Source organism: Lycium barbarum, chromosome 7, assembly GCF_019175385.1.
Source record: "Lycium barbarum isolate Lr01 chromosome 7, ASM1917538v2, whole genome shotgun sequence".
In the NCBI taxonomy this organism is placed as follows: domain Eukaryota; kingdom Viridiplantae; phylum Streptophyta; class Magnoliopsida; order Solanales; family Solanaceae; genus Lycium; species Lycium barbarum.
This window is the reverse complement of record NC_083343.1, coordinates 21,456,897-21,481,280: the sequence shown is the minus strand read 5'-3', so window position 1 is coordinate 21,481,280 and position 24,384 is coordinate 21,456,897. Positions and strand designations below refer to the sequence as shown.

General features: G+C 36.9%; 1 protein-coding gene across 3 annotated transcripts; it reads right to left on the bottom strand.

Annotated features, from left to right (window-relative positions):
* Positions 1 to 2,367: 2,367 nt before the first annotated feature.
* Positions 2,368 to 19,874, bottom strand: LOC132603280 (isoamylase 1, chloroplastic). Of its 3 annotated transcripts, none has more exons than XM_060316261.1 (18): positions 19,393 to 19,873; positions 18,512 to 18,694; positions 18,285 to 18,377; positions 17,859 to 18,011; positions 15,056 to 15,147; positions 13,550 to 13,691; positions 13,366 to 13,473; positions 9,475 to 9,560; positions 8,003 to 8,074; positions 7,799 to 7,925; positions 7,376 to 7,462; positions 5,962 to 6,054; positions 5,684 to 5,842; positions 4,549 to 4,632; positions 3,691 to 3,771; positions 3,523 to 3,605; positions 3,330 to 3,447; positions 2,368 to 2,822 (listed from the first exon to the last, which is right to left on the bottom strand). In XM_060316261.1, the coding sequence occupies exons 1-18, from the start codon at positions 19,741 to 19,743 to the stop codon at positions 2,559 to 2,561; spliced, it is 2,376 nt and encodes a 791-aa protein (XP_060172244.1). In that variant the 5' UTR covers positions 19,744 to 19,873; the 3' UTR covers positions 2,368 to 2,558. The 3 variants fall into 3 exon arrangements, with proteins under 3 accessions (XP_060172244.1, XP_060172246.1, XP_060172245.1); XM_060316263.1 differs by lacking the exon at positions 19,393 to 19,873 and adding an exon at positions 18,850 to 19,092; XM_060316262.1 differs by lacking the exon at positions 3,691 to 3,771 and having other exon boundaries at positions 19,393 to 19,874.
* Positions 19,875 to 24,384: the final 4,510 nt, after the last annotated feature.

The window sequence follows — 24,384 nt, the reverse complement described above, 5'->3', positions numbered from 1 at the left end:
GGTGGAATCCAGAGGATGGGAAGCTTCAGCAAGAATCTCAAAGAAATGAATATTCTTGCCATAGGTGTGGAAGACCCGGTCACTTTGCTAAAGAGTGCCCTCTAAACAAGCAGGACAGTTATATGACATAACTGCAAGAAGGAACCAGTTTCCTAATAGAAAGGAAGCTGACAATGCTGTGATAAAACAAGCACGTGTTGCATTGAGGGACTCTTCCAGTGAGTCTGAAGAAGAAAATGAAAAAAGGAACACATCAATGGTAGTCATAGAAAATGAAGCCTCTAATTGTGAGTCGGTTTTTACACTCATGGCAAAATCAGACTTAGATGATAGTGATGAGAGTAATGAAGAGCAAAAGTAAATCTTCTTGAGGTAAAGAAGAACCTGAAAGCCTACTCTCAAAATAAAATCAGGTCGTTGTCAGGCATGCTAATTAATGCATATCATGCCCTTATCGCTGAGAAAGGTGCACTTGTTCATAAAATCAGTGATTTTGAACTCGAAAGAGAGAAGATGTTGGCATCAATTGGAGAGATGCGGGAACAAGTTGATGAGACTAATCAGCTGAATATTATGCTGGAAAGGGAATTGAGGGATACAAAGGCGCGTCTTAAAGGAAAGGGAGAAGCCAATAAAGCTCACTTGGAACTTGAAGATGAACTCAAAAAGGCAAAACTGAGTCTCATTACTAAGATTGAGAGAAGCAAGCAGTTAAAGGGAGACTTGAATAGAATCAAGTTTGATCTTGACAGAGCTCTCAAGTGGACATGGTCTTCTGATGTGATCATTTCCATGTACAAAAGTAAGGGAAGTGATAAAGAAGGAAGTGGTTTTGTGAAAGAGAAGACGCCCTACAATCCCCACAGCAAGGATGTCTCCACTAGTAAAAATTGCTTGTGCACCCATTGTGGACGAGCAAGTCACTACAAGGAGTCTTGCGAAGCAAGAATTAAATCGGTTAAGAGGAACAAAGAGTTTATTGCAAGGAGATAGAGACCTAGTCTATGATCTGCTCTCTGTGCACCTTGCACAGTAAGCAGAGACAGCTATAAAGCCGAGCTACTCACTAGACAAGTACAATAGTTGAGCTGGCCCATGCTTTAGGTCAAATATTAAATCAGCGATCTCTATCCATCCCACATGCTTCCCACTATATATACAACATGTTGCAACATATTGTGCATCACTTGGAAAACCTAAAAATCACTCAAAAGGTGCAGCTGTCACAAGACACTCCAAGTGTTCAACAAAGCTAATCACAAACTGAAGGATCTGCTCCAACACTGAAGATGCTTAATTCTCTTAATTTGTATTAAGCTTTGTTTACGTGCTTTAACTTGTAAACCTACTCCTCTTATAAGAAGCTGTTGTAGGTATTTCAAATTCTTAGTAGTTGTTAGGGAGTTTACCTTTCAATCTATTAAGTGGTACCCTTAGCTAGTGTGTAGTCTAAGGTGTATTAATTGGGTTCGCTAGAGGTAGTTAACCTTAGTTTCCTTGGCTAGAGTTAGTCAAGTGAAGGTGCTTGCAATCGGAGTATTGCAAGGGTGGAGGGACTACGGGCGTTAGTTCCTAGGTTGCTAATATTGTAAGAGTTGAGGGATTATGGGATTTAGTTCCTAGCTTACAATAGGTTGTAATCTGAAATTGCTTGTGTAATGGAGTTGAAATCCTACTGGAGTAGGTCGTGGTTTTTAATCTCTTGAGCAAGGATTTTTCCACGGTAAAAACAACGCCTTCTTTCCTTACTGCATTGCACAAGGGAACTGGTACATAACCAAGTCCCTCATATACTATTTGGTGAGCACATAACCTACAACAGATACAATCCACTTGTCTTTAACTCCAATTCTCAAACAAATTTAATTGATTATCCTAAAAAACCGTTTATTAGCTGTGTACAATTTCCATTACCATAGCGTGGTCTACCCAAGGGAGAAACAAACCCAGTCTTTCTCTATAATTGATACTAGCGTTTATTGTCGTATCCAAGTGTTTGTTAAAAGTCCTAGCTTAGTTATAGTCAAATTTTAGTAGTAACTCGTTTATTTGGAGATTACTCTAGGAAACAGAGAGTTTACACACATTTGAACACGCTAATACACTTTGGTCCTCGTGGGATCGACCCAACCTTGTGTTTGTTTTGTGTGCACCTAGTCTACTGCATCTGCTCATCTAAAGTGCGACATTTTGAAAGCTTATTTATTACTAGAGAGATTTAGAACCATAACGTTAGTTTAGAATTTTGGAGTTTTTGTCCCAACGGAAGGATAGACTAAGCTAGTGCTGCTTGCTTCACTTTCAATCTACTAATAAAAAGTTCTTTCTCCTATTCTAGATAAGGTAACATCTTTCTATAAGAACTGATTTAGAGAAACTGGGAAACTTATATATAAAAAAATAATTATAATACAAGGTGCATCTTATAAATCATCAGCTTCTTCCTCAAGAGTTCGTCCTGCTTCTCAATTGTATTTATTTACAAAGTAACACTCACTGCATATATAGATACAATATAATCTGAAGCTGATTTATCTCGCACGGCTTGTTGAATGAAATCAAGCATCATGATCAGGTGATAGCAAAAGAACAATGGATGAATAACTGAGCATTGGATACTGGTTCGCATCGAGAAAATGAGAATATTGTTTGACTGCTATCTCTCTCTCTGGAACGTCATCGGCCAGGAAGTCAAATGGTGCTGGTTTGCCAGTGTCTACCAAAGGCTTCCATCTATAACCAGGCCTTACTGGAAGTGTAATCGTTACAGGCAAATGGCCTGCGTTAAAGGCAACATATAATTCTCCCTTCACTTTGTCGACCTGCATTTTGATTCAAAGATACAAATCAATCACTAGACACAGTAGTGAAGCTACTAAAATATGTCTCGAGTCTCTGATTCGACATGAGAAGCATGATCACAATCTGTTGGAGGTCAAAAATGTTTCTACAGATTTACCATTCCCTTCCCAAAAAAAAAAGGGGGGCAATTTGCCCTTTTTGACGCAAGTTAATAGTGGAGCAATGGATAAATTGATCATTTGAAACTCATATTTAGATATGAAACTACTTAAAAGATATTTTGTTACAAGACATAAAAAAATACTCCTACTCTATGGCCTATGCGAAACTTTTATCTTTAAATATTAAAAATATGTTTAGGAAAACCTTGATAAAAAATTAGTGGCGTTGACTCTCGAGAAGTGAAAAGGTGGCAAAACTCAGGATTACAGGAATAAATTTTTGACAGTACTGTTCCTACAGAAGTTATATCAGGAATGACAGTTTAACTGATACCACCACTATACCAATAAAAATACATTAAATACCAGTGTAAATGCAACGAATCGACTTGTTTCGGACCAATCTGGAGTTCTAGGAAAATGACCGTGCCATTGCAGCGTTTCTGCTGTAGGGAAACCATCTAATCCCAGTGATTCACATTCACTGCAAGCATGCAAACAACAGTCAAGAGCTGAGGAAAAGCCATCTACATTGGAAAAAACAGATTTAGATTCTTACTGGCGGAATTTGGTCACGAGACGGCAAAATCTAAAGAAATCAGATGAAGATTCATCCTTCTTATCCCAGCGGAAGTAATTAATCTACAGAAAGGAGTTGCAATCAGTGAACCCAAGTATCGACCTAAATCTGGGAATAGTAGTAGTATAACTGGTAGTAATCAAGTACATAATTTTCATGGCAATACGTGTTGTTGTTTCCTCCCTTAGTATGACCATATTCATCGCCCATATATATCATGGGAACACCCTGACGAACCACAAATGGAAAAAAAAAAAATTATATATATAGAGGAATAACCTATTCAAAAGAAGAAATGCACGAACTTCTAGCCAAAAGGTAGGTTCACAAAGCATAAACTTTAAGGATATTGTTGATTTTTTTTTTTTTGGCTGAACTGACGATTTTATTGAAAGAGTTTAAAGTACAAGAACTGAAAAGCAAGAAGGGTATATCTAAACGATATTACCCTGAAAGTGCGGAAATAGATCTAAACGATACTATCTCTAAACAGTCATTGCTTAGCTGATCAACTAAAAACATAAGGGGATTATCCCAAAATCTAGAGTCTCCCAAGGATATTGTTGAGTTATATTGTCCTACGTTAGGCATAGCCTGGTAGAAAGCCCTCCAGATGGGTACATAAAGGTCTAGGACTACTCCACTCCTTGCCTTAAGTTTTGGTTGTGGATGCTCAGATCCTTTTTTATGGTAATAGAGCCAAACTTTACTAAACCCACCTCACACTCGTAAATCCGCATAGTGCACATGTGAAACTCAAACTTAGGATCGCACGTATGGCATGGTGTCGAGTTATGTCAAACGTTAAGTATAGAATGGTGTCGGAAGGCATATATATTGTCTTGTCCCACTCCTTATCTTAAGATTTTAGGTTGAATGATCAGATTCCATACAAATTCATGAGAAATGGACAAGACAACCAAATCTCCTACTGTTTATCAACACATTAGTGCTTTACTTGTTACTTTCTACTGAATAACATCAAAATGGGAGAACTGAACTTACTTGCGAAACCATAAGGCAGAGGAAGAAGTTCCGCATTTGTCTTTTCCTCAATTTCTTCACAAAGATACTTGCAAACTCTCCTTCCTACAGTGAAGAAGCAACTTGTTATAACTGGGGAAAAAGAAAAAAAAAGAGGGGTATCATGGTAAGGTACTGCACAGGTCTTGATATGCACATTCAAAAACTTTTGGATGCACCAAAAACATTAAATTCACCTCCCTCAACATTATCTGAATTTTCTCAGTATCATACTCAAACAAGACGATAGCCACACCGGACATCTCATATCAGAAATATATCAACTCACCTGAGGAAGCGTAATAGCATACTGTTCATATAGAAATGGTCTCTGATAAATTAAGTTGATACTAAATATTAAAGCTACACGTAATACATGACAGTAAAAGCAGAAAACTTCAAACATTTCTGCTTTAAAATCACTTCAAGCAAACCTTAGGATCAAGTCTCAGCAGGGAAGTTGAGCAGCATCTCAACTATAATAAATCTAATCTGCTGAATTATTTTTTTTTAACAAAGAAACAGCAACTAAAAAGCTATGAAATAATACTCATTTCCTTTTCATCAATTAAGTACCCGGATCACAATTTTTTCTGCATTCACAGAAACACCATTGAGTATATAATATATTATGCTAAAAGAACATTAGGTGATGCTACATTTTACTAATTGAAGGAGGATATCAGTATTACAGAAAAGAGAAAGAAAGAAACTAGTGCTATTTATTACAACACATAAGATAGTACATGCAGAGATCAGATATTAATGTAAGAAACATAGAGATGATGTGAACTGCTGCGAGGAAACTTATTGGCAAAATCAATTACAACATCTAAACAATTGATAGCAAGATTGAGCAGAACGAAAACACAACTACCTCTAAATGCACTTATACACGGATGTGGATGTTATGATAGTGGACATAATTCTGTTTTTTTAATAAGGAAAATTTTGAACAGATTTGATATTGGACATAATTCTCAGAGCAAGAGAAAGGAAAATATAGAATTTGAACTTTTAGAACAATCTGCTTTTTACAGTGTGAAACCAACCATCAAGACAGCTTAAATAAGTCAAAAGATCCAGAAGGTATATAGATTCATGCACAGTGATTTACCTCACCACAGTTCCAACTATTATTGTGATTCTCCCCGTCTTTGTTGTCCTCTCCATTTGCCAAATTGTGTTTATTGTTATATGTAACTAAATCAGCCAAAGTAAAACCATCGTGGGCACACACGAAATTGACGCTGTTCCATGGTTTTCTTCCTCCCTCCTAATTGAACACCAACAAACACAAACGGTACGATTATTAAAGAACTGAACCATTGCCAATTGAATTTAGAAATCACTAGCACCACAGCTATAATGTAAAAGAACTCTCAAGTAATATACCTGGTATAGATTTGGGCTTCCACAAAGGCATTCAGCAAAAGCCCCAGAAAACCCATCAGTTCCTTTGATGAACAGCCGTACCATGTCACGGTACTGAAACAAATAAAAACACAGGAGAACTGATTATCATTTCCTTTTCTTCTTTTTTATATGTTTAAAAGAAAAAAGTTCATTAGGAAAAGGCCAAGAGAGATGAAAAAGAAAGAGGAAACATCAGAAAAGAAAGAGCACAGCCAATTTATATACAGAAAACAATTTCCAAAATGACAGTGATAATAAAAACAATGTCCTAACTGTATAGTAACATCTAGGAGTCCAATCCTATTTACAGTTTAATTCATTTCCAGCTGACTAACAAGGACCTACAGAGATATCTTACTAGTATACAAAATAAACATTTGAGCTAGATCTTCCCATAAATAAAACAACAAATCCAAATCGGTCAGGATAAATCTCAATGTACTCCCCGAAATTTTTGGAAGAGGTTTGGTTAGTGAAGATAGTCATGTTCTGACAGAATAGAGGGCAAGCACTAAATTAAGGAAATTAAGAGCATTTGGACATTCCATGATTTCAAGGAAAACATTTCACTTAATTACACATCAATTTACAGACACTTGGTAATTTTCTAGTAGAGTATTAAAGAACTGGATAAACACTGCAGTGGTCAGCACGGTTCATAGTCAATATGCTTCTCTGAACTTAACAAAAACCTAGACTAGACATGTAGCCAGAACGGAGGATGTGAACCTAAAGAGCTGCACAGTTGAATGCCAAAGATTGCATTTAACAAGCCCACAGCTGCAGAGCTGATCAGCTCAAAATAACACATCATGTAATGGTGTTGGTAGTTCAGTATAAACTGCTGATACTCTTCTAGCCAAGCTTTAGATGTCTTGAACTCACTTACAGAGAAACAAGGTATTTTCAATTATTACCTATTCTTCTAGAGTATGTGAAATCATTCCCAGCTTAGTTGGGGTTGAATATATAAATCCTCTATATTGCTCGATTCCGGTCCAGTCCACTCTAATCCTACCAACAGAATATAAAATAATTTTCGTATTCACATCAACTCTTCCAGTGGATCTTCTAGACTTAAACAAGATCAGAGTGAAGCTCATAATTATAGAGCAAGAGCAATAATCTTACATTCTTATGCTCAAGAGCCATTATTCCTGCACCTCTTTTTGCATAAAAGACTTCACGAATGAGATGATATCATCAGAACGTCATATATTTCGGCACATGAGACAGGCATCCAAGATGAAAAAGCTGAAACTCTACTTAGCATTCATGAAACCTATACTAATCAAATGAGATGAATCTAATACTTTAACTCTTTTCAGTTGTCTGTGTTCTCATATTAACAACCGGAAATGAAAATAGTCACCAAAAATGTCTCCAAACTGACCTTTCCATTCCACTCCGACCAGATACCCCAGTGCGGAAACACGCCAACTTGGTAAAGGCCTCCACAATCCCACGCTTCAGCTATAAGCTGTTGTAAAAAGGAAAGTTCAAGTGCCTTATCACCCAAAGAAAAGGAATATGCCAATACTCAGGCACCACCAACAGTTGCAAAAGTAAGAAGATACAAGTAGGATTAGGTAGATAATTTCTTCAAAGGAAAAATTGGAGTTGATAAGCCACAAATGGACAGATCATCAGAAGAAAGTCGAACCCAGTTTGATATAGCATTTGGCAGTTCTTTTTTTGATCAGGTGCATTTGGATGTTCTTAAATGGTGCCATCAGTAACATACTAGTCCTTCTCTTAAAGGATAGGGGAAACTAAATCTACTTTCTCGAAGAAACACGGAAATAAACTTAAATACCTTTACTCCACGAAGTATCGGATCGTTGCTAATCATATCAACCAATGGTGGACTTGTGAGAGGAGTGCCTGTGGCGATCACATCACCTTCAATTGAATTTCCATAGACATTTACAGCATCCCACGAACTGAGAGGTCAAATGCAAAAGCTTACTTTTCACCAACATTCAACAAGGACAAGAATAATGAGGCTATGGAGAAGTACCTGCTACTTCTTGTAAAGATAGAAGCAAGATCAAAGCGGAAGCCATCTACGTGCATTTCGGTAACCCAATATCTGTCGAAGATCAAAAGTACACCTTTTCTATTATCAACATAGGACATTTCACGGCCAGAGTGCCAAATTTGTAACTCATATGAAGGATATAGACTTTCAACGAGACCCGATGTATTAAAGACACAAAAATTTGAGCCTTCAAAATAGCAGAGAAGCTCATCTAGAAAATCCCAGCTTAGAGAACAATTACTAGCATTTAAACAAGTAACCTAATGCAGCACAGTAAATTTTCAAGCATTAACTACAGAATGAATGAAATTTGACATAAGAACTGTTCTAATAACTACATAAGCTAGAACAGAGCAAGAAATCTGTAACCCACCATTGATGATCACAATTTTTTTGATTAACATACCACACCTAAAGTTAGCAGCTTGGAAAGCAATTAATATACAAGAAAGGCCAAGAAAATGAGTCATACTATTATTACAGCAGTGGCTAAAATGTGTTTGTGTTTCATTTTCATTTTAAAAAAATTGCTAAAGAAAAAAATAAAATGAAAATAATAAAGATCACCAATTTCATAGGAGGATATAAAGCCTAGTAAGCCAGAAGGTAGGAAAAGGGAAGGTCAATATACATGAGCTTTAACAAAATGCTTCATATCAACTGCTTGCTAGGGTATATACTATATACTGAATTGTGTAGTCATGTCATCAATGAACTTAACATGTCAAAGATTGGTCATTTAAATTTATTTGGGAAGGTCAATTTACATGAGCTTTAGCAAAATGCTTCATACTACTCCTTGGCCCTTGCTATGGTATATACTGAATTGTGTAGTCATCTCATCTAGGAACTTGTTAAAGATAGTTCATTTTAATTTTGTTTTTTTTAATAATTGTGGTGTGCGGGTCAGCTTGCGTGCAGCCGTGCACCTCGACTAATTCCATCTGCTACCTCCCACCAGCATAGGTACCAGGTAACTGTCCAGCAAGGCTTGAACAGATGGGAAAAAATCACTTAGTGCTCTTGCCTCCGTTGGGATTTGATCCTGAGACCTCATGGTTCTTAAACAATTTCATTGACCATTTTAATTTATTTAGGTCACGCCCTTGGGCTAGATCATTTTAATTTATTTAGAGTAATTTTCAATACAACCCTTTATGTGCAGGCCAGATTAGCTTCCTTGGGACAAACCTGAGAAAATATTACACCATCGGTGCCAGTCACAGTTGAGGGCAGGATCTCTTCCTAGCACCACATCTCATTTAAACGCTTAAGATGTTGGCTGCGGAACATTTTTATTTATTTATTTACTGGTCTTAACAGAACTGCTGCATGATTATTTTACCATGAGATCTTTCTGAGGTATGGCTAAGCAGGTATCATGTTCACAGACCAACAACAATTCGGAAGTACACTGAAATTCATCATATGACATTTTGAATCTAACTTACCTCAAGCAATCCACTATAAATTGACGTACAATGAGATGATTACAGTTGAAGGTGTTTCCACATCCTGAGTAGTTGTAAAATTCTCCCTGCAAAGCATGAGATATATTTTTAACTTAGAGTCATAGAGTACACGTCCGTGTTTTTATAGGATAATTCTACATTCCTTCAGCAAATAAGACTTTCCCTCTTAACAAATTGACCTAGAAGTAAGAAAATGTTTACTAATGTTTAAAAAGTAGATTGCTTTTCCCAAATACAACTTTGTTCACATACCCTTATCCAAAATAAAAATGCAACTTGGTTCACATTCCAGAACCTTTTGTAAATACATATCCTCTACCAATGTAAAACAACGACCTCGGAATGAGTATAGCAAGTAAATCTACTCGAATTTAGTATCTTGTGAGTCCCTATTCTTTATAGAACACCACCAACCAGAAAAAAGCCACACAGCACTCGAAAACTCCAAGCACCTAAATGTTATAAGTATTCTGGTATGCCTTCTCTTAGAAGCCATAATACAAGAGTTTATGTTTTAAGTTTATCCATAAAGAAACAGTTTATGGCACTAGCCAAAGTCTCTCCATTTAGTGCTTCACCAGGGTGACACGATTGAAGGGAACAGGTCATTGCTGATGAGTGACGAGTATGTTTCTGCTCGTTTGCAGCACATTTACTGTCACCGAAGTGCTTACAGTCGTAAAAGTGAAGCCTTACAACAACTTCACAATTTCATCTGTTATGATTTTGATAAAGTGTGTGATATAGACTACATAATAAGCTTAAAGATGGAGTATCCCATATTGCAGGGTTTTATTACCTTTTTCCTAATAAAGCAAAAGCAATTGCAGAGTTTCATTATCTTACAACAACAACAACATACCCAGTGAAATCCCACAATGTGAGGTCTGGGGAGGGTAAAGTGTACGCAGACCATACCCCTATCTCGGAAGACAGGGAGGCTGTTTCCGAAAGACCCTCGGCTCAAGAGAAATCACAACGAGCAAGGTTAGATAAGCACAAGCAGTTCAAAGCAGAATGCAAATGAAACTAAAGAAAGCGAATAAATCAAAATAAAGCAGTCTGAAAAAAAGGGAACAGTAGCTACCACAGATAAATAAGATAATCGAAGTACAAGAAACCACATATAGTAGCAAGAAACAAAGGGCAATAAACCATAGATCGAAACAACGACTACCTACTAGCCTTCTACCCTAATCTGAGTCCTCCAAAACCTCCTATCTAGGGTCATGTCCTCGGTAAGTTGAACCTGCGCCATGTCCTGTCTCAGCACCTTTCCCCAATACTTTTTCGGCCTACCCCGACCTCTTCTGAAACCATCCATAGCCAACCTCTCACACCTCCGCACTGGAGCGTCTGTGCCTCTCCTCCTCACATGCCCAAACCATCTCAGCCTCGCTTCCCTCATCTTGTCCTCCACTGATGCTACTCCAACCTTATCCCGGATATCTTCATTCCTAATCCTATCTCGCCTGGTGTGCCCACACATCCATCGCAGCATTCTCATTTTCGCAACTTTCATCTTTTGGACATGAGAGCTCTTGACTGCCCAACACTCTGCCCCGTACAACAAGGTCGGTCTCATAACCACTTTGTAGAACCTGCCTTTAAGTTTTAGTGGCACCTTCTTATCACACAACACTCCTGAAGCAAGCCTCCATTTCACCCACCCTGCGCCAATACGATGTGAGACATCATCATCAATATCCCCATTTTCTTGTATAATAGACCCGAGATATTTTAAACTTCTTTTCTTTGGAATGACCTGGGTACCAAGCCTCACTTCCACGCCAGACTCATGTGTCACGTCACTGAACTTGCATTCCATGTACTCTGTCTTGGTCCTACTCAACTTGAACCCTTTAGACTCCAGAGTTTGTCTCCAAACCTCTAGCTTAGCGTTCACTCCGCTGCGTGGCTCGTCGATCATGACTATGTCATCCGCAAATAACATACACCATGACACCTCACCTTGAATTCGCCGCGTCAGACAATCCATCACTAAAGCAAATAAAAATGAGCTAAGAGCTGATCCTTGGTGCAACCCCATCTCCACTGGGAAGTACTCCGAGTCTCCTCCGACTGTCCTTACCCTGGTCTTCCTCATACATGTCCTTGATCGCCCTAGTGTACGCTACAGGCACACCTTTGGCCGTCAAGCATCTCCATAAAACCTCTCTTGGCACTTTGTCGTAAGCCTTTTCTAGATCGATGAAAACCATGTGCAGGTCCTTTTTCCTCTCCCTATACTGCTCCACCAGTCTCCTCACAAGATGGATGGCTTCTGTAGTCGAGCGCTCCGACATGAATCCGAACTGGTTCTCTGAAATGGGCACGCCTCTTCTCACCCTCATCTCCACCACCCTTTCCCACACTTCATAGTGTGGCTTATCAGCTTGATCCCTCTATAGTTGTTGCAACTTTGAATATCACCTTTGTTCTTATACAAAGGGACCATCATACTCCACCTCCATTCCTCAGGCATCTTCGCCATCTTAAAAATAACATTAAACAATCCAGTCAACCACTCCAAACCTGCCCTGCCCGCACTCTTCCAAAACTCCCCAGGGATCTCGTCAGGACCGGTAGCTCTTCCCCTGCGCATCCTACGAACAGCACCCTTAACCTCCTCCACCTTTATACTCCTACAATACCCAAAGTCGCGGCGCCTCTCAGAGTACTCCAAATCTCCCAACACAATGTCTCTCTCACCTTTCTCGTTCAAGAGTTTATGGAAGTATGACTGCCATCTCCATCTAATGAGAGCTTCCTCTACCAATACTTTGTCATCCTCGTCCTTGACGCACTTTACTCGATCCAAGCCCTGTGCCTTTCTCTCCCTCACCTTGGCTAGCCTGAACAACTTCTTATCCCCGCCTTTGTCCTCTAGTTCTGCATATAGACGTTCGAAAGTTGCCGTTTTTGCTGCCGAAACTGCCAACTTTGCTTCCTTTCTCGCAATCTTATACGATTCCCTATTCGTCCGCTTCTCCTCCTCATCTTTGCTGTCTACCAACCTCGCGTATGCCACTTTCTTTGCTTCCACCTTTCCCTGGACTTCTCCATTCCACCACCAGTCCCCACGTCGCCTACCACGGCGACCTCTCGAGACTCCCAGGACATCTCTAGTTGTTTCCCTAATGTAGCTCGTCGTCCTATCCCACATACTGCTCGCGTCCCCCCTACTCTCCCAAGCCCCCATAGCCATCAACTTCTCCCCCATCTCCTGGGCACTCGACAAAGTCAGACTCCCCCACCTGATCCTTGGCAGGTCATCCGCGACCCTCTTCCTCTTCTTCCTCGTAATCCCCAAATCCATCACCAAAAGCTTATGTTGGGTCGTAAGGTTCTCACCCGGAATGACCTTACAGTCTTTACAAAGACCTTTATCCTCTTTTCTAAGGAGCAAAAAGTCTATCTGCGTCGTAGCCGTCGAACTACGAAAGGTTACCAAGTGTTGCTCCCTCTTCGGGAAACGCGAGTTGGCTACTACCAATCCAAAGGCTTTAGCGAAATCCAGAAGTGAGACTCCTCCTCCATTCCTGACTCCGAGGCCGAAACCTCTATGCTCATCATCATAACCCCCCGAGTTTCATTATCTTAGAATAGCAAAAAGGATATGTCCATGATTTGGAAAACTAATCAATTCTTAACAGTGGAGCAACTACACAATGACAAATTCTGAAGAGAAAGCAAATGAATCCATATCTGGAACTTCAAATTAGACTCTGGACTGTTCCTTCTTCTTTTTTTTCTTTTTTTTTAATTTGGGAAACTGGTAAGGTTTAGACTCTGGACTGTTCTTTTTAAGAGTCAAAAGACTAAATAAAACCAACAATAGAAACGTGCATGGATTAGCGACAAATATACCTTAGGAGCTAGCATATAAAACACACTGTCGTCAATGCCTCTAAATGATACTATGGGGCCATTTTCATTTCCTTCAGCAGTGTGATTGAAAACAACATCCATAATAACCTGCCAATGAACAATCAGAAGAGAATATACCAAAATTTGGAGAACAAACTCATAGTTTTCTCCAATAATCAGTCACCTCGATTCCATGTTTATGTGCTTCCTTGACAAGATACTTAAATTCGTTTACTGCACCGAGGCCGCAATTACTTAGACCAGCAGATGAGTATCTTCCCATTGGAGAAAAGAAATTGACAGTAGAATAGCCCCAAAAGTTAAACCTAAAAAGATAAATATCCAATAAGACCAAAATTGACCGCAGAGCCAACATTTTTTAGTTTTGCCTATTTTCATGAAGTTGTTAATATCTTCAAGCAAATACTATCAAGGATGTATACTACTAACTAAAGAGATATAATTAGCATTGTGTATCGACTATCAAGTCATCTTCAAGCAGCTTTGACACAATAAATACATTTGGGTGTCAATTATGCCGTGTTCAGTAGTATTGACTAATTAAGCCTAAAATATCTTCAATGTAAGTGTGCGAAAGTTACCACCATAGATCTTAGCATCATTATTGCAATTTATCCTATGCAGAAAATCAGGTTCAAATCTCAGATATGGACTCAATGCAAAAGAGAAAATCAAATCTGTCCCCAATTCTTGCGTGCAAGGACATTCTGGCGATCGTTGCACATTATTCTCAGAGAACTTAACCTATACTCTCTACTCTTCTCATAGAATCTCTCTTCTTTTTTTTTTGAATAATTCTCATAGAATCTCTGTTCAACCTGTCTCTTTTGTCTTTTACCTTTCTGAGCCATCTAGCAATATTTCTATAGGAAGCATGAAGAGATTCTTAATCAGTCTTTTATGAGCTAGACTTGTCACATCAGTTACACCCAGCTAGGACATTATGCCAATACTTGGGATTGCGAACAGCATCAATTAGTTTAATTTCAGAATCGTTATACCACCCTCCCCACATCCAAAGAAAAAAGAAATAAAAGAACCCTCTCCCCTAATCAAAACAGGGAACAGCAATTTAGAATCCTCCACCGGGAAAAATAAACAACTCCTATCACTACTGATTCGGCCTCACTTGCGTGTTACATTAACATTTATTTAACTTATGGTTACCTGGACTGATTTTTCCACAAAGCAATTGAAACTAGTGGCAAAATATAGTCCACACAGCAGTAGGCTTCCTCATGCATAACTTGAATCACCAAAGTGGGATTTACTCTAAGGTTCCTCCCCGTTCTAATTCAGTTCAGGAGGTTATTTTTTGAACCTAAGACTATTTTCTGACTTCTTTGGACAGAGACGAGAGTAAATTTGCTGACAGAAAAGGCTGAACATGCAACGTTAGACAGGCAAAATGTAACACTCTTATTCCAACATTTTATGAATTAGAAGATCTCTCAAGCATGACATAAGCTGATCAGAATATCATATTTAGAACTGAAATGCAACTAATTTATCCAAGTGACAGAGACTCAAATTCTTAATCATTTCCATTTCATATATCAAATGTGTGAAAAGATACGTGCGGTCTTAAAAGTTAAAACTACTATAATGTTCCTAGATCAACAATTTCAAATCATGAAAGTAACTCTTTGCAAGTGAAGATGGGATTTACTTGTATTCGCCCAACACAGAATTATAGCTATAGTACTCCAGCTCATTGAACTCGTGACAGGGCATTAGCTCTATACAGTTGACACCAAGTTCCTGCAGAATATGGAACCCACTTTAAGAAGCACAACAAATAAATCATTCTTTATCACATCATAGGAAAGCTGCTGAAGTTTCAAAATCTAAAGCAGTGAAATTGACAGTCATGGAACAAACCTTTAAGGTCGAATTAGTCTGTAATGTAATGACCTAAATGAAAGGCCACCATTATATCAACAAGGTAGAAATATAAAATTAGGGTTAAAATTAGGGCTGTTCCAAGATTCCTAAGTTTCTGCTATAATCCCAACAACTTTAAGAATACCATTCATATACATTTGCTGCTAGAAAATCTTTATACTTTTCTCTTAGATTTTTACACACAGATAATCTACCAGCAAGCAATAAAGACTTCTGCTGCTATCAGTGTTATCAAAAGCGAAAAGCGCAAAAAAGCTCTAAGGTCACCTGGGGCTTTAAGCGCAAAGCGCAAATAAAGCGTGGGCTTTAATGAAAAAAGGCACAATGGTGCGAACATACAAATATATGTATGTTTAGTCCAAGAGTAATAACAATAAGCATGAATAACAAATATATGGACAAAGAAATTGTAAAAACATTACGATAAAGTGAAATATCAATTATCTAGTGTCACCTCATCAAGAGAGGGTCATTGGCAAGGAAAAGTATATCTTAGAGCCTTGATGATGACACTGAAGCGCACATAAAGCAATGCGAAGCACTCAACATGTTTTGAGCCTCACTTCAGGGCTTAAGCGCCCTTTAAGAGCGCCTCTGACAACACTGGCTGCTATGTAGTTCTTCTCAACCTAAATTAAGGCAAACTCTAACATAGTCAATTATCCAACTTTTCAGAGTCAGATTCTGGTAACTTCTATAATGAAGTCCGAAATTCAAGAAATGGCGTATCAAATGTATTGGAAAGTATTAGAGCTTGCACAATTTCGTGCTTGTCCTACCAGACTTTGGGCTTTGGCTCTTTTCAATTTTGACAACATTGCATGGTACAAGATTATTTTGTTGAGTTTATTAATATAGCACCCAAAATGAAGCGGCAATCCGACATACACTTGGTTAAGTCATTTTTGTTGTGTTAGCTTTTTCTTTCTTTGATAAAGTTTTTTGGCCTAGTTGATCAATATAGGAGATCTCCAGCTATAAGCAAATCTATTTTCTTGAACGCCACTATTAATTTTGCACTTCTAAAATAGTTGGACATCATTCATAATTTTGAGACTTTCAGAAGCACTTTTTAAATGCTTACATTAATCTGCTGCCACCTAACTATGTAAAATTTCATCGCCTTCGGTCAAGATGCTCGATTTCTCACTCTTTTCTCTTTTTAATAGTTGCAAGAGTCACTGTTATCTAGACCTGCCCTTTTCATCTTCCCAAATAGGTCATAAATCTACTAGCCTTTCCCCCCAAGTAAGAGTTCTTCACTGGGGCATGCCTTGCTAATTTTTGCTATATCTGCTTGCACTTCAGTTTTAATTTTTTTTTTTTTTTTATTGTTATGAGCCTAAATAGATAAATTAAGTGTCTCCTCTCTAACAGCTTAAAGTTTTAGATAAGGGGGTCTCAATTCAACATGGTATTAGCGCAGACAAAGCCCTAACTTTGAGCCTCACCATCATTCTTCCAGAAAAGGTATGACCACATGCTTGGCCCAAGAAAAAGAATCAAACCGACACATGAGGGTGTGTGTTATGGACATAGACAATCAAACTAAAGTGTTCCCACTTCAACATCAAAATTATACATGCGATGGTAATTCAATACATAAAACCAAAATAATTTTATTACCAAGAAAGAAGGAATGGTGAAAGGCAGACAAACTGCCATCTAAGTTGGAAGATTAATACATGTAAAGCAATTAATCATTCTGCTTCAGGGAAACTTGTTCTCTTCACTTCCGTTGCCGCACCCGTATAGGATTCTCCGGAAATGCACTAGTTTTGGAGTGTCCGATACGCACCCATCGATATTTTTGAAGAGTCCGAGCAACATAACTCTTTTCTTTTTTAATAAGAGCGACAAAACTCTTTTCTAAGCAAAATATTACACTATTATGATTTCCAATAACACTGTCTTGCAATCTTGTTGAAGGTCTTTCAGAGAAATATGATGCAATAAACCACTTTTACACCTCATGACCAGCTGACTCCTTCACTTTCACTTATGCATTACAAGGGCAAAAATATTACATAGGAATCATGATTCATATCTGTCCAAGACTTCACTTTTCTATTTTGCACAAGATATTTGGCATTTAATCCAATAGTACAGTTGTTTGCACAACGGGTACTATTGGAAAGATGGAAATGTTGTTAAGAATTTAGATGACATGCTAGACTGCTTAGGTTTCTAATGTTATCTAGTTTGCATTTTCTGTGTGCTTTCGCAGTATCATCTTGATACTCTTTCTTAATAAACCTTACCTCATCTAAAAAAAGAATCTAACGATAATTCTCGTGTGCTCGTTTACATAGAGAGAAAATTGGGCCAATTGTCCATCATTTAACTATTGATAAAAGCCAAAAACCTAGCAATGCAATATATGAATGTAGACCCTCACTAAGATGAAAGAGGAAAAACAACTGCATAAACGTCCTCAAATTTTGGTGTATCCATAAGTATTCTTGAACTAACAATGTCAGTAAAGCTAGAACTTACTCCTGAAAAAATCGATCACATACTAAGCTTACAGGCTATAACATATAATATTATAAAAACAAAGTGTTCACCTTCAAGTGATCAAGTTTCTCCACAACACCACGGTAAGTACCAGGATATTTTGTTTTGCTCGACTCATGATTTGTAAATCCGCGAACATGCATTTCATAGATTACAAGATCTCTCTGTGGAAACTTCAGTGGTAGATCTCCTTCCCAATCAAACTGAAAATAACAAAGATCAAACAGTAAAATAGACATGTTGAAACAAACAAAACCATATATTCCTATATCTCATCTAAGTTGCTGGCAGTAATGAAGCCACCCAGTTTTTTTCTGTAGGGACGCCAAGCACGAAGATGTTTTGGTGATTGTGGACTTTTCAACATTTTATGGCCAATTCGAGAGTTAGCTGGGGAGAAGTAAAACCAAGACAAAAAAGTAGAAAGCACCAGATCGTACATTCGACTACGTTGAACACTAAGAAACTGTAGTTACCTGATCAGCAGCAGAAGGTACCCTGCCAGCCATTGGGGGCCAACAATCATCCTCTGGCCCTAATACACCATATTCTCCTCTGCTTACTGTAGCCTGGAAAGAAATTCAAGAATGACTTGGTGCAGCACAAAAGGATGTAAGAGCTAAATGCACAAACAGAGGTCATTTTTAATAAGAAGCATAGACTTAAATTGATAGATAACTTTCTTACTTTATATTTATCTGACCTTGGCATAAGGATCCAACACTATCTTCGAAAAGTCAAAGTAGTGTCCTTCTTCAGGAGAGAATTTCCCATCAAACATGTAGCCATAAAGCATATTCTCGAAATCTCCCTTAAGGAACACATGCCAGACATCTCCAGTTTTATTAGCTAGAGGATCCAGGAAAATTTGCTCGGTCACTCTTTTCTGTAAGAGTTAATAAGAGATGAAAAACTGACAAGACAAACAAGCCATATGAAAAGTTGAAATAGTTGCCAAAAAAGGAAAGAGGCACTCTTTTCAAAACGGACTAAAAAGGAAACTAAGACAAGCAATTTGAAATGAAGGGAGTATATGTGTACGATAAGTATGAGATTGATAGCCGATCCTGATTGCCTTTGGTTTGAAAGGTGGTCGATCGATATAACACACACTGGCAAAAATATTATCACTTCATTTAAGCTAGAGATCGAGCATTTTCATTTATATACACCATGAAATGTCAAAATCAGAAAAAAGGAAAGTGAGCTGCCTGAAGGAATAATACTTCCCTCCAACTTTAATATATTTTTTATAATAATAGTAGTACTACCATCCTCAATGAGGCACCACTGAAACAACCCATTATAATTAGAATTAAAATAGTGTTAAAAGAAAGAGTGAACTTCAGAAGAAACAGTCAGTTATATAGCAAGCTACAAACAGCAGGGGAAAATATAGAATACAAATGAAACACAACTAAGAAGCAGTGTTTTTAAATATTAAATTGCTGACACAAAAAAATAGTCCTTTAATTGAAGTTTGTAAACAGTAGATCACAAAAAAAAAAAAGTATCGCTGAGCAATAATATATATAGAGAGAGAAGAAAACAAAGTTAATGTATAATTTGAATAGGAGAAATGACCTGATGTAAATCGGAAAGAGTGATGAGACAAAGAATAACAGAGGTAGCATTACTGGAGAAAACAGCAAAATTAACACCGCCATCTGTAGCAGTAGCACCAAACGGCAACGGCTTCCCTGATAACACCTCAAAACGACGTCGTTCCTTGTTCGTCTGCTTCTCCACCACCGCCGCCTCACTATCAGTATTAACAACCATTACCGTCACTGCAGACTTTGACTTTCTCTGCCGAATACTAGTATAGAAATCTACTCTGTTACTCTTCTTCGAATTAAAAGGAAACAAGTTGTGGAAATGGAGTTTAGGTGTGGGGGTGGTAGAGATGGAAGGGCAGTTAAGTAACAACTCCATTGGGAACTATGCAATGTGAGAGGATTTAGGTATAGAGGAAGAAGAGAGAGTGATCTAGAGTCTGTGGCACTCAGACCGAGGTGTCTCGGAGTTAGCGTACCTGTCCACTGCAAAAGAAGAGCACGTTTCCAAAAGAGTGTAAATAGGCGTTTGGTTATATAACTAGCGAGCTATGCCTTGTGCGATTACACGTGAATATAATTAATTTAGTTACTCACTTTAATTAGTTTTTATGATTTATATATTTTGTAAAAGAAATCGCAATTTTTCTTAGTGAGTTTTTATTTTCCTCCTTAGTTTCCCTTTTAGTCATGTCCGTCTCTTTTTATATTTAGCAAGTTGACAATTCAAATATCCTACATGTCAAGTTTATAATCACAAAATTCAAAAGATATTATATTATATTATACATATTTTTAATTTAAAACCACAAAATTCAAAAGTCTATTTTTATTTCTTCAACTTCGTGTCTAGTCAAACTTAGACACTTAAATTGAGACAGAAGGGATATATGCCAAATGAAAGGATAATTGAGACACTGCGTTAGATCTAATTAACAAAGAAATTTGTAGAATAAACTCAGCAAAACTCTAATGTAAACAAGAAAAATGAAAAGAAAATCTCAAATTTAGAGTACCAACTATATGAACCACCAAGCAATATTTTGTTTCTTTTCCTCTTATTTTTCCCCTTAATTTCTCAATTGTTGTTAAAATTTATCTTATTTTGGTTATGTTCGCCTCTTTTTATATTTAGTAAGTTGACAATTCAAATATCTTACATGTCAAGTTTATTATCACAAGATTCAAATGATATTTTATTATATTATACACATTCTTAATTTAGAACCACAAGATTCAAATGTCTATTTTTTATTTCTTAAACTCCGTGTCTAGTCAAACTTAAACACTTAAATTGAGACAGAGGAACTATATGTCAAATGAAGGAAATGAAAGGGCAATTGAGACACTGCAGACACGTGAGACTTAAAAAGTAAACATACAAGAGGTAGAACTAATGTTAAACTTCTGAAATGTGCACATGTTAGTCCCTGCTTAGAGTACAATTCCATGTGCTTTCTATAATATAGTAATAAAATGAAGTGTAGAAGTAAATAAATACGATAACGTAAAAGTGGAATACAATGTACAGAGAATAGGTGGCAAACCAAGTAGTAGTACTTGTTAAATGAAGTGGACCTACAACTGGGGAAAAAAGGAAAGAAACCAAGTAAAATTGAAATAAGTTCAAATTTAGTGTACAACTCAGACAGCTTTTGTACAATTTTTTGTTGTTGTGTTTGTCTCTCTTTGACACTTATATATATTAGAATAGAAATTTTTAGTAATGTGGCCAAGTAATATGGGATGGAAGGAGTACTTCATTTATTAATTCTTAAAGAAAGTGAAAAGTGAACAAGTAAAAGTGCACGGAAGAAATAAATGTGTCAGAGAATTAAAATTGAAGCGCACACGTTTATACATGAGAAGAGAATAATTATTCAGTAATATGAGATATGTCCACGTGGGATAAAAAAGTAATTGATTAAAGTGTACAATTTATAGAGCCTTCGGTACAAGTATTTATTTATGTGTTAGTCCCGCTTGGACATTTATATATAATAGAAATATTTTTCGCTTTATTAGGAATTCTTGGAGTTGGAGCTGGAGCTGCATTTTGTTATAAGTATTTTTTTTTATGTAAGCACTTATTTAGTCTGAATAAATACTACATTAATTATTAAGATCTTGAATAAAATTTTAATATCAGTCAGAGGTATTTTTATATGAATAATTTTTACCATCATTGTGTTCACAAGCACTAGCTCTACCCCCTACCACCCCTACTCTCCACCCTTATCCCACCATCACTGACCACCTCCACCATCACAATCACCACCACCACTATAATCAACCACCCTCACCCTCTCAACCCCCACCCCCACTACTATCCCCACAACTCACCCTACCCGCCTACCTGCCCCTATCCACCCACTTTTCACCCCCCCCCCCCACCACACCTTCACTAACCACATTTGTCATCACAACCACCACCGCTAACACCGTCGCCAACCACCAGCCACCTCTGTTATCTCAACCAGCATTGGCAATTAGGGGTGGGCATGGTATGTTATTTTGAAATTTCGGTACAATAATTTCGGTTTTGGGTTTCTAAAAATACTTTTCCATTACTGTACTAAATTAATTCGGTATGATTCGGTATTTTAAAGTTCGATTTCGGTATTTTACGGTATGGTAAATCAGTACCATAGTTTATTCCACTTCGACTTACATATACTTATATCGGGGAGAATTATGACTTCCGCTACTTAAGAAACGTCTCAATTATTATGTACTAAACACCTTACACATGTAAAAATATTCAAAAGAAAGTTCAAGCAATCCCTTCGTAAATCAATTACACAAAAAAGACATTTAAATCAAGATAGAGTAGTCAAAGTCCAACGTTTAAGCAATTAGTTTTCTAATAGTACTAGTTTATATATTTGTTAGTATTATAATACTAAGATATATGAATTGTATATGTAATTATATACTTCAGTATGGTATTCGGTATTTCGATATTTTCTTTATGAATATCGAATACCGTACCGAATACCAAACTTTTTAAAAATGTATACCAAATACCATAATATCAAAACTGCGGTATAAAAAATTTCGATTTCGGTATGATAATCGCTATCTACCATACCATGTCCACCCCTAATGGCAACCACCACCACTGCAACCACCATTACTGCAGGTTGCTACCACATCTACCTCCTTTATCATTATAATTATATCAACAATCATTGTTGTCGTGGCCACCAACGCCATCGCACCCTCTCTCCATCCCTTACCCCACCACCATTAATCACCTCTACCATCATAACTATCACCACGACACAACATCTCCACCATCACTAGCGAAAATAAATATATAATTTTTTAATTATATAATAAATTTATTTTATTAGATTTATATTTATTTTCTAATATTTAATTACTTTTTAATTTTAATTATATATTTATTATGTTTAAATAAATATAATATGCACATTCAGATGTTGAAAAACAGTTTCAATCATTCAGTGTTCAGATCTATAAACAACATCTTAATCATTCATATGTGTATTATTCAGATTCAAACATCTTAATCTAAATGAGAACAAATGAGGCCTTAGTAGACGTTTGGTCATAAAAACTATCATTTGTCACTTTATTTGGAATTTATGAAGTTTGAGTTCAAGATGAAGTTATGTTTCGTTATAGTTTTTGCAAAGAATATTTAGTTCTTTGAATTAACTGAAAGTGAAAAAAAGTGAACAAAGAGTTTTAGGTGTTTCATGTCCAGACGCTGATTTTTAAATAAATTGAAAAAGATCAGGAAAAGGTGAATAATCCTCTTGGTCAACGCAGTTTTCAAATAAACTGAAAAAATTGAAAAAAATGAATAATTCTCATGGTCAAACGGGTCCTTAGAATAATGCTTTAAAAGTGAAAAATAAATTGAAAAACAATTATAAATTATTATTTTTCATTTAAAATACAACTTAATTTTTTATAAACAAACACTAATTTTCAATTGAAGTAAAAATTCATTCCACAAAAAAAAAGTAAATAAATTTTATGGTCAAGCGGGTCACTGCATGATATATTGAGAAAACTGACAAAAGAGTAAAGGGCTAAAGGCAAAGAGAAAGCAACGGCAACGGCGAAGGCCAAGGGGTGGATTCATCATTTTGTTGTGCGGATTGACCTTCAAAGGAAGTGGTCTTTAATTTTTGTCCCGAGGCCAAACTTATTACTGAAACTCTTTAGAAATTGAATTGGAGGCAAAACTTCTCATTATATACGAAGGGTCGTTTGGTAGGTAGTCAAAATTATCCCGGGATATTACTTTCGGGACTAATTTATTCCATCTATTGGGATTATTTTATATCATCTAAAAAGATGGTATAAAATAATCCTAGTATAAGTGGGATAAGAGGAGATATCCCATCTCTTGGGATGGGATGCATTTTATACCTTGTTTGGTACAAGGTATAAATTTATCCCAGGATAAGTTTATACCTTCTACCAAACATGGTACAAAAAATTAGTGCTGGGATATCCCCGCTTATACCATGCACCAAACGACCCCTAAAGTTTTGCCTAACAAGGCAAACTTAACTTGATGATTATTTAGTTTATTTTTTTATATAATAATTCAACTAGTTTTGCCTTCTTGCCCCATAAAGCAAATTTAGCTCGATTATTATTCAATTTATTTTTTTACATAATAATTCAGTTTGCCTCCGGGCAAAACTTCCCATTATATACACTTACTAGTTTTGTCGCATAAGGAAAACTTAGCTCGATGATTATTCGATTTATTTTTTTACATAATAATTCCATTAGAGGCAAAACTTCCCATTATATACACTTACTAGTTTTGCCCCATAAGGCAAACTTAACTCGATAATAATTCAATTTTTTTTTATATAAAAATTCAATTAGTTTTGCCTTAAAAGCAAAACTTCCATTATGAAAACTTACAAGTTTTGCCCGATAAGGCAAACTTAGCTCGATGATTATTCAATTTATTTTTTTATATAATAATTCAATTAGTTTTGCCTTAAGGCAAAGCTTCCATTCTGAA